Consider the following 18346-nt stretch of genomic DNA (forward strand, 5'->3'; position numbering starts at 1 on the left):
TGGTAAGCCCAGAATGGACACAATTGGTTGAGGAGTGCTGGGAATTGTTGCTGACTTCTACAGTAGCAGTCAAATGGACAACAATAATCTCAAGGCCATCTATTTGATAACTTTTTTTTAACCAGGTAGGCTAGTTGAGAACAAGTTCCCATTTGCAACTGCGACCTGGCCAAGATAAAGCAAAGCAGTGTGACACAGACAACAACACAGAGTTACACATGGAGTAAACAATAGTACAAGCCAATAACACAATAAACAAGTCAATGACACAGTAGAAAAAAAGAAAGTCTATATACAGTGTGTGCAAAAGGCATGAGGAGGTAGGCAATAAATAGGCCATAGGAGCGAAGTAATTACAATTTAGCAGATTAACACTGGAGTGATAAATGAGCAGATGATGATGTGCAAGTAGAGATACTGGTGTACAAAACAGCAGAAAAGTACATTTAGAAAAACAGTATGGGGATGAGGTAGGTAGATTGGGTGGGCTATTTACAGATGGACTATGTACAGCTGCAGCGATCGGCTAGCTGCTCAGATTGATGATATTTAAAGTTGGTGAGGGAAATAAAAGTCTCCAACTTCAGCGATTTTTGCAATTCTTTCCAGTCACTGGCAGCAGAGATCTGGAAGGAAAGGCGGCCAAATGAGGTGTTGGCTTTGGGGATGATAAGTGAGATATACCTGCTGGAATGTGTGCTACGGGTGGGTGTTGTTATCGTGACCAGTTAACTGAGATAAGGCGGAGCTTCACCTAGCATAGACTTATAGATGGCCTGGAGCCAATGGGTCTGGCGACGAATATGTAGCGAGGGCCAGCTGACTAGAGCATACAGGTCACAGTGGTGGGTGGTATAAGGTAATTTGGTAATAAAACTGATGGCACTGATGGCACTGATATACACCAGGGTGATAGACTGCATCCAGTTTGCTGGAAGCTATTTTGTAGATGATATCGCCGAAGTCGAGGATCGGTAGGATAGTAATTTTTACGAGGGTAAGTTTGGCGGGGTGAGTGAAGGAGGCTTTTTTGCGAAATAGAAAGCCGATTCTAGATTTGATTTTGGATTGGAGATGTGTCTTGTCATGGAGCCAGAACTGAGTGATTTCTCCTTAGATGAGCCAGCTGCAAAGTCAAAATGTACTATATTGTAAAAAATTAATGAAAACTAAAATTTCCTTTTTGGTCTGAATTTAAAATTAGGGTTAGGCATTAGGGTTAGCAGTGTGGCTAGGGTTAGGGTTAAAATCAGATGTTATGACTTTGTGGCTGTGCCAGCTAATGACCACTCTGCAGAGCTGCCTCCAGAACAAGATTCACGACAAAAAATGCTAACTGGCAAACAACCAAAGGAAAGCCAATCATTTGTCCTACTTTAAATAATTTGTATTCGTGCCACTATCAAATCAAAGTGATTAGTAAGACCTTGGCGACGTAGACCTATCCAGAGCTCTGAATGCCTGGTGGATTTGAAGCATGACAGTCCTGAGCTCCTATGGACATTTACTGAAGGGATTATTCCTGTGTCTGAGCCAGGAGCATGATTCCCATTATTCTGAGACAGCTTTTTGAAGGTGGATGTGTGACTGCAATGGCCTGTGTGGCTGGTTGGCTGTCTCAGTGAACCTGATTGAAAATTCATTCCAGCCTGCCCCATTACGCTACATCTAGAAGAGTGCAAATCTAATTATAGGGGGATAATACTTCTGAGACCTTCTGTAATCTGTGACAAATGAGTGTGTTGCGTTCACCCGTTTGCATGTGTGTGCATGTGTTCAGGCAGGTGTGTGTTTTCCATGACTGCTAGTGTAACACTTCTCAAAAAAGTAATATTGGGAAGCATCTACCTGATCAAGGGCTGATCAAATATTATGTTGCTACAGTGGATAGTGATTGGAGGGTTTTACTGTTTGGTGACTCCTCATAAGATGGAGAAATTAGGTGGGATATGACGACGTCAGGACTTACTCAGAGGTGATCTGAGCCACCAGGGGTAAGGAGGTGAAGCCGGACCCCAGAAAGGTGTCTCTGTACTGGCCCATCTTGATGGCACCTAGCCAGTCCTCCACAGAGGTGAAGGTGGTGAAGTCTGGAATGGAGCGGCCCAGCAGGGGCTGAGAAGGCCTATGGAGAAAAAGAGAGGAGAGGGATGAAACATTGAAGGGATGTGGTACAGGAGAGGGGAAACCTGGGACAAGTGTTTCAGTAATATGGTTTGTGTGCTATGAAGGTGATGTATGTGTTCTGTTGAGAGTCAAACCAGTTTTTACAGACGTACACTGCAGTGATGGTGGCCACAGCTTTGAGGCTGGTAGGGTTGCGCATCATCTTGTCCAGTGTATTGACGATGTCAGGGAATTTGGGCCGGGCGTTTCTGTCTTTCTGCCAGCAGTCCAGCATCAGCTGGTGTAGTGCTGTGGGGCAGTCCATGGGAGGGGGCAGACGGTAGTCCTGCTCTATGGCATTGATCACCTGTACCAGGAGGAGAGGAGAAAGAGATGTCACATTCAAAGAGAGGAAAGGAAGGAAAAAGAGAGGGACATAGTAGACTACACTGGGAGACAGAATCAAAAGGACTCTCCATGAACCTAGACTACAGTTTCAAGACACCTGCAACTGAACTGCTTCCAAATTGGAGGTTTCAGAACACCATAACAGAGCAGTGGATGCCCGCTCTAATAGGATTTCATTGGCATACTTCCAATGATATCATCATATCCAATTTAAGCTTCCTTACAGCTTGTCACTGCTTGTATAAGACCTAGCTTTGTGTTTGTGTAAACACTAGCTGTAAGGAGGGGAAAGATACACCGAATACAATGTGCAAAGTTTTGTTCAACTTCACAGCAATTTGCACTCGTTGTGACCCAGGTATCTTCACTCTACATCCAAATCTGTCAATCAAAGTTTACAGTAACATCCCATTTGATTAATCTATTTTCTCTATCCATACAATCCTCAGCAGATTTTCCCTGGTCTCTGTGTTGCAGCTGATCTTCAGGCAGAACAACGGATACCACAGCTGATAATTGCTTTCAAAAACAGGACGGTCTGAAGGGATTTTGATATATCTCCGTTCCCTGATTTCTCTTTTATCAGAGAGAGGGTGGTCTCTCCAGACAGCCGTCAATCACCACAGCATAAAAGAAGAGACAGCTTTGCTATAGAAACCGGCAGGAGCCAGCTTCCTTTTGGGGGCTGGGGCCTGATTGCTTGTAAAATAGAAAAAAAGGAGAGAGTGGGAATTTAATGAACTATATACCGAGAGCTGGTCTGTGTTAAGAAATCTTCCCCCGCCCCTGACTATTCAACCTTGATTGCAGGAGAGTGGCAGGCGAGAGAGTTGCTGTCTGGGAATTCACTACGGGAGATCTCGTTAGTGTCTGAGGTAGGACTGTTGCAAATGGGAAGCCGTGCATTCAACAATAATCTTCTTTACCTATAATCCTCCGTCATCTCTAGGTGGGTTACTCCAAGGATTTACAGAGCGCTGCACTGGTGGAGACTGCAGTGCCACTACACAGGCTCTGAATAAAAACTGCACACAACTACAGAGTCTGGCAGACAGACAGATCCACAACAATTCAGCAGTGTAATATTTGTGATGGAGATTTGAGGAGACCAGAGTGAAGTGTTAGTTTGACATAAAACGAGTATGAATATGAAACCCAGTGTCAATACAGACAAAAGCTCATTACTAGACACCCATAATGACATCCTTAAATGAAATAATGAGCCCTGTATAATGGTATTCTCAATGTATTTAATGCAGTCACATACAGTGCACTCAGAAAGTATTCACACCCCTTGACTTTTTCCACATTTTGTTGTGTTACAGCCTGAATTTTAAAAATATATAAATTGAGATTTTGTGTCACTGGCCTACACACAAAAACCCATGATGTCAAAGTGGAATTATTTTTTTTTGACATTTTTACAAATTAATAAAAAAATGTAAAACTGAAATGTCTTGAGTCAGTAAGTATTCAACCACTTTGTTATGATAAGTTCAGGAGTACAAATGTGCTAAACAAGTTGCATGGACTCACTCTGTGTGCAATAATAGTGTTTAACATGATTTTCGAATGACTACCACATCTCTGTACCCCACACATACAATTATCTGTAAGTCCCTCAGTCAAGCAGTGAATTTCAATCACAAATTCAACCACAAAGACCAGGGAGGTTTTCCAATGCTTCGCATAGAATATGGCAATGGTAAAAATGCAGTTATTGAATATCCCTTTGAGCATGGTGAAGTTATTAATTACACTTTGGATGGTGTATCAATACACCCAGTCACTACAAATACACGTGTCCTTCCAAACTCAGTTTTTGGTGAAGAAGGAAACTGCTCAGGGATTTCACCATTACAAAGTTACTCCACAATACTAACGTAAATGACATGAGTGAAAAGAAGGAAGCCTGTCTTGTTTGCAATAAGGCACTAAAGTAAAACTGCAAAAAACATGACAAAGAAATGTACTATGTCCTGAATACAAAGCGTTATGTTTGGGGCAAATGCAAAAACACATCACCTAGTACTACTCTTCATATTTTCAAGCATGGTGGTAGCTGCATCATGTTATGGGTATGCTTGTCATTGTGAAGGACAGGGTTGTTTTTTACATAAAAAGAAACGGACTAAAGCCAAGTACAGGAAAAATCATAGAGGAAAACCTGTTTCAGTCTGCTTTGAAACAGACACTGGGAGACAAATTCACCTTTCAGCAGGACAATAACCTAAAACACAAGGCCAAATATACACTGGAGTTGTTTACCAAAATGACATTGAATGTTTCTGAGTGGCTTAATTACAGTTTTGACTTAAATCATCTTTAAAATATATGGCAAGACTTTAAAATGGCTGTCAAGCAATGATCAAGAACCAACTTGACAGAGATTGAAGAATTGTTAAAAGAATAATGTGCGAAGCTGTTAGAGACTTACCCAGAAAGAATAGCAGCTGTAATCACTGCACATGTATTGACTCAGGGTTGTGAATACTTATGTAAATGAGATATTTCTGTATGTCATTTTCAATAAATTTGTGCAAAAGTGTAAAAAAACATGCTTTCACTTTGTCATTATGCGGTACTGTGTGTAGATTGGTGAGAAAAAAACAAATATTTAATCCATTTTGAATTCAGGCTGTAACACAACAAAATGTGGAATAAGGAAAGGGATATGAATACTTTCTGAAGGCACTGTATCTGTTAATACTGCAAGGAAGTTGTACAATACTCACGTCCTGGTTGCTCATGTCCCAGTACGGCCGCTCGCCAAATGACATCACCTCCCACATGACGATGCCGTAGCTCCACACGTCGCTGGCTGAGGTGAACTTCCTGTAGGCGATGGCCTCAGGGGCTGTCCATCTCACCGGGATCTTCCCTCCCTGGGGGTAGAGACAGAGACAAGGAAGAAAGAGAGGGAAATGTTTTAGACTGTAATCTTGTGTCTCTTTACACTGGCTGGTTAGACATGACATTTGACCGTTTCCTGCTTTTTAAGGGCAAGGCCCAAATGTAATAGCCAAAGACGAATGGAGAACCATATCTGTGAGATTCCTCTTACAAATACACTGAAATCACCCCACCAATCAGAGTATTTATTCAAAACATACCATCTCCATATCAAAAACAAATGCAATGGACTTAAAACCACTCTATTTATATAGCATTATAAACATTCTTTTGGAAAACCTTTTTTTAATCACAAGCTGACTATATTTATTTTGAAAAAATATATTAGTTATGAGTGTACCAACAACACTGGCTCATCAATTATTTTCATTAACATTGATGAACGATGCTCATTACATATTTCCCACCATGCATACAGGACACCCTGGGTGATTTCTCTTACAACTCCTGGAAGAGTGTACTCTTTACAGCACCAAAAGGCCTGGACGTGTATGCTTTTGGATAAGCCTGATTCTAAAAGAACTGCAGGCTTACACAGCCCTCCTCTGGATCTAGCTACATGCTCTACAGGGAACATATTTATGAGTGTGTGCTGTTAGAGAATCACATTGGGCTGAGGGTGGATCCCATCTATTGGAGACAGTTGAATTAAAGACCTCTGTAAGCTGGACTGAAAGTCATGAAGCTCAAGTCCTGTTCTGATTGTTCTGGGCAGAGAGTCTTGGGGTTGAAAAGCCTGTGCTGTGAATTCACAGGACTGAGAGAAAACCCCTGATGATTGTTGAGCAGGGAAACCACCAGAAATAATATTCACATGCCATCAACAGCTAAATGGACCTGATGCTTACAAGTCAGTTGTTGATTCAAGAATAACATATGTATTACTAAGGATCTATTTTAGAAGGAAGGTTTTTGATGTGGAAGTGTATTCAGTGTGACATCATGAGAAATGAACCATTGTTCAGAAGCATGCTTTGAATCAAACTCTCAGTTCTTGTGCATTTCATTTACAGCGCTTTGAGATACTTTCCCTCTGTGTGTTCTTTGGCTCCTGGAGGCGAACTCCGATGTCTCTTCCACAACAGAAGAAAGGAATGCTACAGCAAATACTACAAATCCCAGTATTTCCTGCTGAATGTATTATGCTTCAATGGTTAGCTCGTTTGAGGCTGCATTGCAGATCCCCTATAATTAACGCTATGGGGGAGGCAGCCGAAGCGCAGGTTTTTAATAAAGCAAATTGTTGAAATGCAGAGGAAAACAAAAGGCTTGGCTCACACTGTATATTTATAATGAATAGAGTCGACTTTCTCTCTCTACCCAATAAAAACTGCGAGAAGTGAGAATTCCCTCAGGGAAACAAGGAAATTATGAAACTTAAAAGTGTTGACAGTATTACTGTAAGGTCTATAGTCAACAAAGCTTCAGAGCTCCAGACACTGTGTGATGTCTAGTGTAAGGAGTTGAGAAAGGCATAAGGAATGGAGAGAGATAGCGTAGGGAGTGGAGAAAGGCATAAGGAATGGAGAGAGATAGCGTAGGGAGTGGAGAAAGGCATAAGGAATGGAGAGAGATAGCGTAGGGAGTGGAGAAAGGCATAAGGAATGGAGAGAGATAGCGTAGGGAGTGGAGAAAGGCATAAGGAATGGAGAGAGATAGCATAGGGAGTGGAGAAAGGCATAAGGAATGGAGAGAGATAGCGTAGGGAGTGGAGAAAGGCATAAGGAATGGAGGGAGATAGTGTAGGGAGTGGCGAAAGAGATAAGGAATGGAGAGAGATAGCGTAGGGAGTGGAGAAAGGCATCAGGAATGGAGAGAGATAGTGTAGGGAGTGGAGAAAGGCATAAGGAATGGAGAGAGATAGCGTAGGGAGTGGAGAAAGGCATAAGGAATGGAGAGAGATAGCGTAGGGAGTGGAGAAAGGCATAAGGAATGGAGAGAGATAGTGTAGGGAGTGGAGAAAGGCATAAGGAATGGAGAGGGATAGTGTAGGGAGTGGAGAAAGGCATAAGGAATAGAAAGAGATACTGTAGGGAGTGAAGAAGGGCATAAGGAATGGAGAGATATAGTGTAGGGAGTGGAGAAAGGCATGAGGAATGGAGAGATATAGTGTAGGGAGTGGAGAAAGGCATAAGGAATGGAGAGGGATAGTGTAGGGAGTGGAGAAAGGCATAAGGAATGGAAAGAGATACTGTAGGGAGTGAAGAAGGGCATAATGAATGGAGAGATATAGTGTAGGGAGTGGAGAAAGGCATGAGGAATGGAGAGAGAGTGTGTAGGGAGTGGAGAAAGGCATAAGGAATGGAGAGGGATAGTGTAGGGAGTGGAGAAAGGCATAAGGAATGGAAAGAGATACTGTAGGGAGTGAAGAAGGGCATAATGAATGGAGAGATATAGTGTAGGGAGTGGAGAAAGGCATGAGGAATGGAGAGAGAGTGTGTAGGGAGTGGAGAAAGGCATAAGGAATGGAGAGGGATAGTGTAGGGAGTGGAGAAAGGCATAAGGAATGGAAAGAGATACTGTAGGGAGTGAAGAAGGGCATAATGAATGGAGAGATATAGTGTAGGGAGTGGAGAAAGGCATGAGGAATGGAGAGAGAGTGTGTGAGTGGAAAAAGGCATACTGAATGGAAAGAGATAGGAGTCTTTATTAATTTCACAGTACAACTACTGATATCATTAAAAGCTGCTGTGTTTTGGTACTGCGTGTTGGTTACACCATGACTGTTACTTAAATGAATGACAAGAATTACATGTCATAATTTATTGAAGTATTTGAAATGGGTGTCCTCTTTTTGAGGGGTATGCTAACCTACATACAACACATACACGTGTTAACCCTCGCAAGGCTGCAGGCCCAGACGGCATCCCCAGCCGCGCCCTCAGAGCATGCGCAGACCAGCTGGCTGGTGTGTTTACGGACATATTCAATCAATCACTATCCCAGTCTGCTGTTCCCACATGCTTCTAGAGGGCCACCATTGTTCCTGTTCCCAAGAAAGCTAAGGTAACTGAGCTAAACGACTACCGCCCCGTAGCACTCACTTCCGTCATCATGAAGTGCTTTGAGAGACTAGTCAAGGACCATATCACCTCCACCCTACCTGACACCCTAGACCCACTCCAATTTGCTTACCACCCAAATAGGTCCACAGACGATGCAATCTCAACCACACTGCACACAGCCCTAACCCATCTGGACAAGAGGAATACCTATGTGAGAATGCTGTTCATCGACTACAGCTCGGCATTTAACACCATAGTACCCTCCAAGCTCATCATCAAGCTCGAGACCCTGGGTCTCGACCCCGCCCTGTGCAACTGGGTACTGGACTTCCTGACGGGCCACCCCCAGGTGGTGAGGGTAGGCAACAACATCTCCACTCCGCTGATCCTCAACACTGGGGCCCCACAAGGGTGCGTTCTGAGCCCTCTCCTGTACTCCCTGTTCACCCACGACTGCGTGGCCACGCACGCCTCCAACTCAATCATCAAGTTTGCGGACCACACAACAGTGGTAGGCTTGATTACCAACAACGACAAGACGGCCTACAGGGAGGAGGTGAGGGCCCTCGGAGTGTGGTGTCAGGAAAACAACCTCACACTCAACGTCAACAAAACTAAGGAGACGATTGTGGACTTCAGGAAACAGCAGAGGGAACACCCCCCTATCCACATCGATGGAACAGTAGTGGAGAGGGTAGCAAGTTTTAAGTTCCTCGGCAAACACATCACAGACAAACTGAATTGGTCCACCCACACAGACAGCATCGTGAAGAAGGCGCAGCAGCGCCTCTTCAACCTCAGGAGGCTGAAGAAATTCGGCTTGTCACCAAAAGCACTCACAAACTTCTACAGATGCACAATCGAGAGCATCCTGGCGGGCTGTATCACCGCCTGGTACGGCAACTGCTCCGCCCACAACCGTAAGGCTCTCCAGAGGGTAGTGAGGTCTGCACAACGCATCACCGGGGGCAAACTACCTGCCCTCCAGGACACCTACACCACCCGATGTTACAGGAAGGCCATAAAGATCATCAAGGACAACAACCACCCGAGCCACTGCCTGTTCACCCCGCTATCATCCAGAAGGCGAGGTCAGTACAGGTGCATCAAAGCTGGGACCGAGAGACTGAAAAACAGCTTCTATCTCAAGGCCATCAGACTGTTAAACAGCCACCACTAACATTGAGTGGCTGCTGCCAACACACTGACTCAACTCCAGCCACTTTAATAATGGGAATTGATGGGAAATGATGTAAAATATATCACTAGCCACTTTAAACAATGCTACATAATATAATGTTTACATACCCTACATTATTCATCGCATATGTATACGTATATACTGTACTCTATATCATCTACTGCATCTTTATGTAATACATGTATCACTAGTCACTTTAACTATGCCACTTTGTTTACATACTCATCTCATATGTATATACTGTACTCGATACCATCTACTGCATCTTGCCTATGCCGCTCTGTACCATCACTCATTCATATATCTTTATGTACATACTCTTTTTGCCCTTACACTTGTGTGTATAAGACAGTAGTTTTGGAATTGTTTGTTAGATTACTTGTTGGTAATTACTGCATTGTCGGAACTAGAAGCACAAGCATTTCGCTACACTCGCATTAACATCTGCTAACCATGTGTATGTGACAAATAACATTTGATTTGATTTGATTTACAGAAACAACCCATCTCTCCACAGCACAAATACAGGCAAACCTCTCTCCTGTATCTCTCCCTAGAACAAACACAGGCAACCCTCTCTCCTGTATCTCTCCATAGCACAAATACAGGCAAACCTCTCTCCTGTATCTCTCCATAGCACAAATACAGGCAACCCTCTCTCCATAGCACAAATACAGGCAACCCTCTCTCCTGTATCTCTCCCTAGCACAAACACAGGCAAACCTCTCTCCTGTATCCCTCCCTAGAACAAACACAGGCAAACCTCTCTCCTGTATTTCTCCCTAGAACAAACACAGGCAAACCTCTCTCCTGTATCTCTCCCTAGAACAAACACAGGCAAACCTCTCTCCTGTATCTCTCCCTAGAACAAACACAGGCAAACCTCTCTCCTGTATCTCTCCCTAGAACAAACACAGGCAAACCTCTCTCCTGTATCTCTCCCTAGAACAAACACAGGCAAACCTCTCTCCTGTATCTCTCCCTAGCACAAACACAGGCAAACCTCTCTCCTGTATCTCTCCCTAGCACAAACACAGGCAAACCTCTCTCCTGTATCTCTCCCTAGAACAAACACAGGCAAACCTCTCTCCCTCTGTTTCCTTTCCACTCCCTCCCTCTCATGCACGCACACACACACACACTCACACAATCTTCATGTAGTATACGTTTACACACATATAACGTAAGCTCATAAATCTGCCACAGCAAATCATAAATAGTAATGTGAAGCCTAACCAGATTACTTTGTTTTTCCAATCTTCAAGGATAAATTAGACTATTAATATGGCAGAGGGGTGATGAAAAATGCATTTCATGCCAGCCGGCATAATTTGGTTTATGATCCCATTGGGTGAAGAGAATGGCACTTATTCTGTAAAAAAAAATACAACTCCAGGGGTATCGAGGGCTGGCTTTTCCCATCTCACATTCTTGTTTTTATAGTACAGTTAAACCCAAATCAATATGGCCCTACTCCAGATATGTATCATTGGGACATTTCAGCAAAGCAGGCTTTTCCCCTCAGTCTCCAGTGACTGTCATCCCTTCTTAAAGCCAAGTGGGTTTCACACTGTCAAAACCATGAGGATATGTATCTACATGGCAGGAAGCAGGGAAACCCTGCATTAATGGAAATTTAGAGAGCAGTACAAGTTATATTGACATTTTCTGGAAAAACAGTTTGTGGAAACCGACTGGGTAGATACGGATTGATACATTACAAACAGGAATAGGAACTAATTATCACGTATACCTCCCTAACATACAGCATTCCCATGGTTCCTGCATTACTTATGCTCTAACTTATTTAAATATTGACAAACTTACTTTATATTTGTGTCAATATTGAGATGTTAAAGTCACATACTGCACAAGGGACCAGGAGCTTGGCTTAGATAGAGGTCATTTAACGTATCATCTTTGACCTATGAAGGACTGGACATAAATTATTAGATGAGAAAATGTAAATGGTGAGCCACCCACTGTGTAGTTCTGGTGCTCTTTGATAGCTTGCTCTGTACAGCTTTGGGCCTCTACATTCTTCTGTCTCAACTCTCACTCCCCATGATGTGTGTGACATTTACAAAGGCCTAAAAGTCACTGCACACACTCACACTACAAATCTCCCCTACAAAGGTGAGTAAAAGAGCCCCTCTTGGCCAAAGCCATTATATCAGGTTTGTTATAATATGTGTGATTTATGTGATATAAACAATTAGCAATTAGATTGTATGTATGTATAGTGCAATTCATCAGTGAAATCAAACATGCTTTTCAATTAGTAATCTTACTGCCAATGGGTTGCAGTCAGCAACTAAAAGACTGTGGTTGGAAGTAGGAGAAATGCTTTACCTCTGCAATGGCATTTTTTTTTTTTTATCAGGTGCGGTTAAGAAATAACCTTTTCACCTCAAAAAGCCCTTTCAGAGTCAACCAACAGAACATTGGCTGGAGAACTGGAATTAAAAGGGCAAGCAAACAGAAAGAAATCAATGATGTTGTTTAGCAGTGCAGTCTGAGGTGCTAAGGGTAGAGCTCGTTAGGTGAAAAGGGCGACCCCAGCCCAGATAGCTCTGTTTCCCATTTCAAACAGCAGTGGAGCAGCTCAGCCCTGTAATGGAAACAGCTAGCCTGTTGGCCAGGTTCGTTCCTCATGTTGAGTTGGGATATGATGAGAAACTGAAGCATTGGAGCTACCCCTGCCATATTTATCACAGCAAACCCATGTTATAGGAGAAAATATGGCGCTGTACAACGTGACGATCGGGAGTAGGCTACAGTACTAAGAGCTTAACATTTCCACACCCTACATGTATAATTGTAGTCTAACCAATACCCAAATGGAGATTCAGTGAAAATAAAAATCTCATTGATTTGTCAAGACCAGTCCCCATGCTTGTCTCAGAGCAACACGAAATGGTGCTAAAATAGTGACCACAGCGGGTAGGCTATTGCTTCAAATCCTATTGCTTCTAACTTCAATATGCTCTTTAAATAAACAAGACCTACACCACTTTTAACCTTTTTGGGATAGGGGGCAGCATTTTCACTTTTGGATGAATAGCGTGCCCAGAGTGAACTGACTCCTACTCTGTCCCAGATACTAATATATGCATAATATTATTATTATTGGATAGAAACACTCTGAAGTTTCTAAAACTGTTTGGATGATGTCTGTGAATATAACAGAACTCATATGGCAGGAGAAAACCTGAGAAAAATCCAACCAGGAAGTGGTACATCTGACATTTGCATCCTGAACCTTTTGAGGATCTGAGGACCCATGCCAAATCTTTTTAGTTTCCTGAGGGGGAATAGGTTTTGTCGTGCCCTCTTCACGACTGTCTTGGTGTGTTTGGACCATTCTAGTTTGTTGGTGATGTGGACACCAAGTAAAGTGAAACTCTCAACCTGCTCCACTACAGCCCCGTCGATGAGAATGGGGTTGTGCTCGGTCCTCCTTTTCCTGTAGTCCACAATCATCTCCTTAGTCTTGGTTAAATTGAGGGATAGGTTGTTATTCTGGCACCACCCGGCCAGGTCTCTGGTGTTGGAGTCGTGCCTGGCCACACAGTCGTGGGTGAACAGGGAGTACAGGAAGGGACTGAGCACACACCCCTGGGATACTCCAGTGTTGAGGATCAGCGTGGCAGATGTGTTGCTACCTACCCTCACCACCTGGGGGCAGCCTATCTGGAAGTCCAGGATCCAGTTGCAGAGGGAGGTGTTTAGTCCCAGGATTCTTAGCTTAGCGATGAGCTTTGAGGGTACTATGGTGTTGAACGCTGAGCTGGACTCAATGAATAGCATTCTCACGTAGGTGTTCCTTTTGTCCAGGTGGGAAAGGCCAGTGTGGAGTGCAATAGAGATTGCATGATCTGTGGATCTGTTTGGGTGGTATGCAAATTGGAGTGGGTCTAGGGTTTCTGGGATAATGGTGTTGATGTGAGCAATCACAATTGGATGTATATCACGTTTGGAATAATAATAATAATAATACGTTTTGTTGTATTATTTGTTTTGTCTTTTCTGGTGGATTAAACTGAAATTGCAACCAATCACGGTCGGTTGTGATACAGTCAACCCAACTTAGAAATACAGATGTCCTAACCTCACGCTAGTAAGCCTGCGGCAAATAAGAGTGGAGCACAGAGAGTGGAGCGGGGAAGTGGGGCAGACCAGGAGTGGTTAAGACTGTCTTAATTAGCAGGCAGCAAACAAAGCATGGCCATAGCCCCCAAGCTTCTCCAGCCCCCCTCAGCCATCCACACAGAACCACAGGGTCAGCCATCTGGGCCAACCATGACAGGCACAATACACACTGCCTCTCCGACATACTCACCCACATCCACACAGTCAGGCACACTCTCACTTACTATATACCCTCAAACATCCAGACACCAATGGTTTCTTCAGGAGATGATGATTCTAACGGAGGAAATACGAAGTGGGAAATCTACAATATAGAGTATAATTTAAGAGCTTATCATCAAACCCAAATGAAATCCAACTACTCTCGGAGGTATAACCTAGCAGAGATCTTAGATGATACTTGCAGGGTTGCCTACTACAATGCTCCTGCAAGCACCAATCAATAATTTGCTATAATCTATGACTGTGTGAGAGAGTGTCTTTGCATAGGCAGACATGTACACTCATCTCAGACATGGGTTGATATTCCATTCACATTGCCAATGTCTAGTGTTCCACATTGTGTGATAACTGTCCATTTTGCTAACGGGAAAGAGAAAAATGTACTGTTTCCTTTCAAAATGTTGATGTTCTGATTGGAGCTGTTGTGGAGGCTGCCCTATGGGAAACTCATTATAAAGTTATGCCTCCTGCACACAGCCAGACAGACACCCAGAATTGTGGAGAAGTTTTTTTTCTATTGAATTTCAGTTTTAACCAAAGAATTGTGAGAAAAGTCAGAACCCATCAAGATTGCAATTCATCAACTTGTGCATTTTGCTGCAGTAGTGCCATATAGCATACTGTAGTTATAGCAAGTTATACTCATACATACTGTAGACTTTGTTATAAGATATGATTCTGGTGAAAGAAGAGTGACATTTAACATAATATAATCCTTATTCACCACAGACACAAATAAATAACCATGGTCAACTATTGAATCACCCAACTCTCTCGACAGACAAGGGTACTCACCAGGGAGCTAGTATAGGTGGGGTCTGATGTGTCATCCTGCAGGTAACGGGACAGGCCGAAGTCGGACACCTTGCAGACCAGGTTGCTGTTGACCAGGATGTTGCGGGCGGCCAGGTCTCTGTGGACGTAGTTCATCTCTGCCAGGTACTTCATTCCTGCGGCGATGCCACGCATCATCCCCACTAGCTGGATCACTGTGAACTGCCCATCGTTTTGCTGCAGTGGAGGGGCCAGGGGGCATAGAGGAAATTATGTCACATTAGAGGTAATAACATAGTAAAGATTCTTGGGAAAATAATACTCCCACTATGCATCTAGAATGTCCTTGTGTTGGAGATGCAAAGGTAAAGTTTCAGAAATTGGTGGAGCGGTTTCTTTGTGCTAATAAAGCTTATTAGGTACACCACCCCAATGGCGAAAAAAGAAAAAAAAAGTCCAGTCAACGGCAGTCCTGTGGGCAAATACAGCTTGTTGGTGAGAGGTCGTAGGAGAACGGAAGGAATCATGGAAGCTAACAGGCGGGCCACAAACAGAATGGCGTCTCGGAAGTCACAACTCGTTGGTCCTTTTCACGGATGGGGTATTGCAGCAGAAAACCACACAGGGTTCCACTCCTATCAGATAAAAATAAAAAGAAGTGGCTCCAGTGGACACGCAATCACATACACTGGTTAATTGAGGAGTGGAAAAACATCGCCTGGTCTAGAGAATCCCGGTTCCTGTTGCATCATACTGACGGCAGAGTCAGGATTTGGCGAAAGCAGTCCATGGCCCGATCCTGCCTGGTGTCAACAGTAAAGGTCGGTGGCGGTGGTGTAATGCTGTGGGGAATGTTTTCCATGAATACCTTAGGTTCCGTGATACCAATTGAGCAACGTTTCCATGCCCCAAAGAATTCAGGCTGTTTTGGTGGCAAAGGGGGGTCCGACCCGTTAGTAGACGGGTGTACCTAATAAACTGAAAAATAAGTGTATATACAAACAGTACTAGTCATAACTTTTGACACACCTACTCATTCCAGTGTTTTTCTATATATTTTACTATTTTCTACATTGTGGAGTGTACAGCTTAAAGTGGTCCTATGGACAGATCCTCCAATCTCCCCTGTTGAGCTTTGCAGCTCCTCCTCTTTGTTGCCTCACTGATTAATGCCCTCCTTGTCTGGTCCGTAAGTTTTGGTGGGCGGCCCTCTCTTGGCAGGTTTGTTGTGGTGCCATATTCTTTCCATTTTTTAATAATGGATTTAATGGTGCTCACTGGGATGTTCAAAGTTTCGGATATTTTTTAATAACCCAACCCTGATCTGTACTTTTCCACAACTTTGACCCTGACCTGTTTGGATAGCTCTTTGGTCTTCATGGTGCTGCTTGCTTAGTGGTGTTGCAAACTCTGGGTCCTTTCAGAACAGGTGTATATCTAATGAGATCATGTGACACTTAAATAAAGTCCACCTGTGTGCAAACTAATTATGTGACTTCTGAAGGTAATTGGTTGCACCAGATCTTATTTAGGGGCTTCATAGCAAAGGGGGTGAATACATATGCACGCACCACTTTTCCGTTTTATATTTAACAAGTATTTTTTTTCATTTCACCTCACCAATTTGGACTATTTTGTGTATGTCCATTACATGAAATAAAAATCTATTTAAATGACAGGTTGTAATGCAACAAAATAGGAAAAATGCCAAAGGGGGTGAATACTTTTGCAAGGTACTGTACACACACACACACACACACACACACACACACACAGAGTTGAAGTCGGATATATTTAAACTCAGTTTTTCACAATTCTTGACATTTAATCCGAGTAAGAATTCCCTGTCTTCGGTCAGTTAGGATCACCACTATATTTAAGAATGTGAAATGTCAGAATAATAGTAGAAATAATTATTTATTTCAGTTTTTATTCATTTCGTCACATGCCCAGGGGTCAGAAGTTTACATACACTCAATTAGTATTTGGTAGCATTGCTTTTAAATTGTTTAACTTGGGTCAAATGTTTCGGGTAGCCTTCCACAAGCTTCCCACAATAAATTGGGTGAATTTTGGCCCATTCATCCTGACAGAGCTGGTGTAACTGAATCAAGTTGGTAGGCCTCCTTGCTTGCATACGCTTTTTCAGTTCTGCCCACAAATTAGGATAGGATTGAGGTCAGGGCTTTGTGATGGCCACTCCAATACCTTGATGTTGTTGTCCTTAAGCCATTTTGCCACAACTTCGGAAGTGTGCTTGGGGTCATTGTCCACATAGGAAGACCCATTTGCAACCAAGCTTAAACTTCCTGACTGATGTCTTGAGATGTTGCTTCAATTTATCCACATAATGTTCCTCCCTCATGATGCCATCTATTTTGTGAAGTGAACCAGTCCCTCCTGCAGCAAAGCACCCCCACAACATGATGCTGCCACCCCCGTGATTCACAGTTAGGATGGTGTTCTTCAGCTTCCAAGCCTCCCCCTTTTTCCTCCAAACATAACGATGGTCATTATGGCTAAACAGTTCTATTTTTGTTTAATCAGAGCAGAGGACATTTCTCCAAAAAGTAAGATCTTTGTCCCCATCTGCATTTGCAAACCATAGTCTGGCTTTTTATGGCAGTTTTGGAGCAGTGGCTTCTTCCTTGCTCATTGGCATTTCAGGTTATGTCGATATAGAACTCATTATACTGTGGATAAAGATACTTCCACAGGTACACCTCCAATTGACTCAAATGATGTCAATTAGCCTATCAGAAGCTTCTAAAGCCATGACATCATTTTCTGGAATTTCCCAGGCTGTTTAAAGGTACAGTCAACATAGCGTATGTAAACTTCTGACACACTGGAATTGTGATACAGTTACTGGCCCAAGTGAAGTAATCTGCCTTTAAACAAATGTTGGAAAAATGACTTGTGTCATGCACGATGTAGATTTCCTAACCGACTTTACAAAACTATAGTTTGTTAAAAACTATAGTTTGTGGAGTAGTTGAAAAACAAGTTTTAATGACTCCAACCTAAGTGTATGTAAACTTCCGACTTCAACTGTATATATACACATATACAGTTGAAGTCTGACTTTTTTTTTATGTAAAAAAACATATAGAAATTATATTTAGGTTTTCAATCGATTTTATTTGTGGAGTGCCTGTGTCACAACTATGCAACAGAAAACATGTTTTGGAATGTGGTAATAAAAAAAATACCCCAACCACCAATACGCACGGTCAGCAAGACGTGTGGTCAAATGATGAATAATTATAAGTGCCAAGTGTGCCTCACATGACAACAGTAAAAAAATTTAAATTATTGTCAGCTCATGCTTACAAGGTGTGAATCTAAAAGCAATGGCATCAGTTAGAGCATGTCCATGTCACATAAACAACAAAAGCATTTGCTGATGTATTTTTTAGCTTGAGATGTTGGGTCCCCTCTCTCAGTGGTGACATTTAGTTGATAATCATCCCGTAGCATTGTAACCAGTATGTTCTATCCAAATGGTGCCATCCCTTCCTCTCTCCTGTCTCACCATTTCATTTGGTGATGGCATGGGCACCTG

The 18346-nt window shown here is 42.9% G+C and overlaps 1 protein-coding gene across 2 annotated transcripts in view; it reads right to left on the reverse strand.

Moving 5' to 3' along the window:
• The window catches only part of LOC109902599 (ephrin type-B receptor 1), a 205239-nt gene that overhangs the window by 3376 nt on the left and 183517 nt on the right, over positions 1 to 18346 (reverse strand). For both annotated transcript variants that reach the window (XM_031786034.1, XM_020499081.2), the window contains exons 12-15: positions 14803 to 15018; positions 5250 to 5399; positions 2280 to 2473; positions 1970 to 2125 (exon numbers count right to left, since the gene is read on the reverse strand). In XM_031786034.1, the coding sequence (XP_031641894.1) occupies positions 1970 to 2125; positions 2280 to 2473; positions 5250 to 5399; positions 14803 to 15018 (716 nt within the window). The remainder of the gene's footprint in view (positions 1 to 1969; positions 2126 to 2279; positions 2474 to 5249; positions 5400 to 14802; positions 15019 to 18346) is intronic.

The sequence above is a fragment of the Oncorhynchus kisutch genome, linkage group LG13 (genome assembly GCF_002021735.2).
Source record: "Oncorhynchus kisutch isolate 150728-3 linkage group LG13, Okis_V2, whole genome shotgun sequence".
Classification (NCBI taxonomy): Eukaryota; Metazoa; Chordata; class Actinopteri; order Salmoniformes; family Salmonidae; genus Oncorhynchus; species Oncorhynchus kisutch.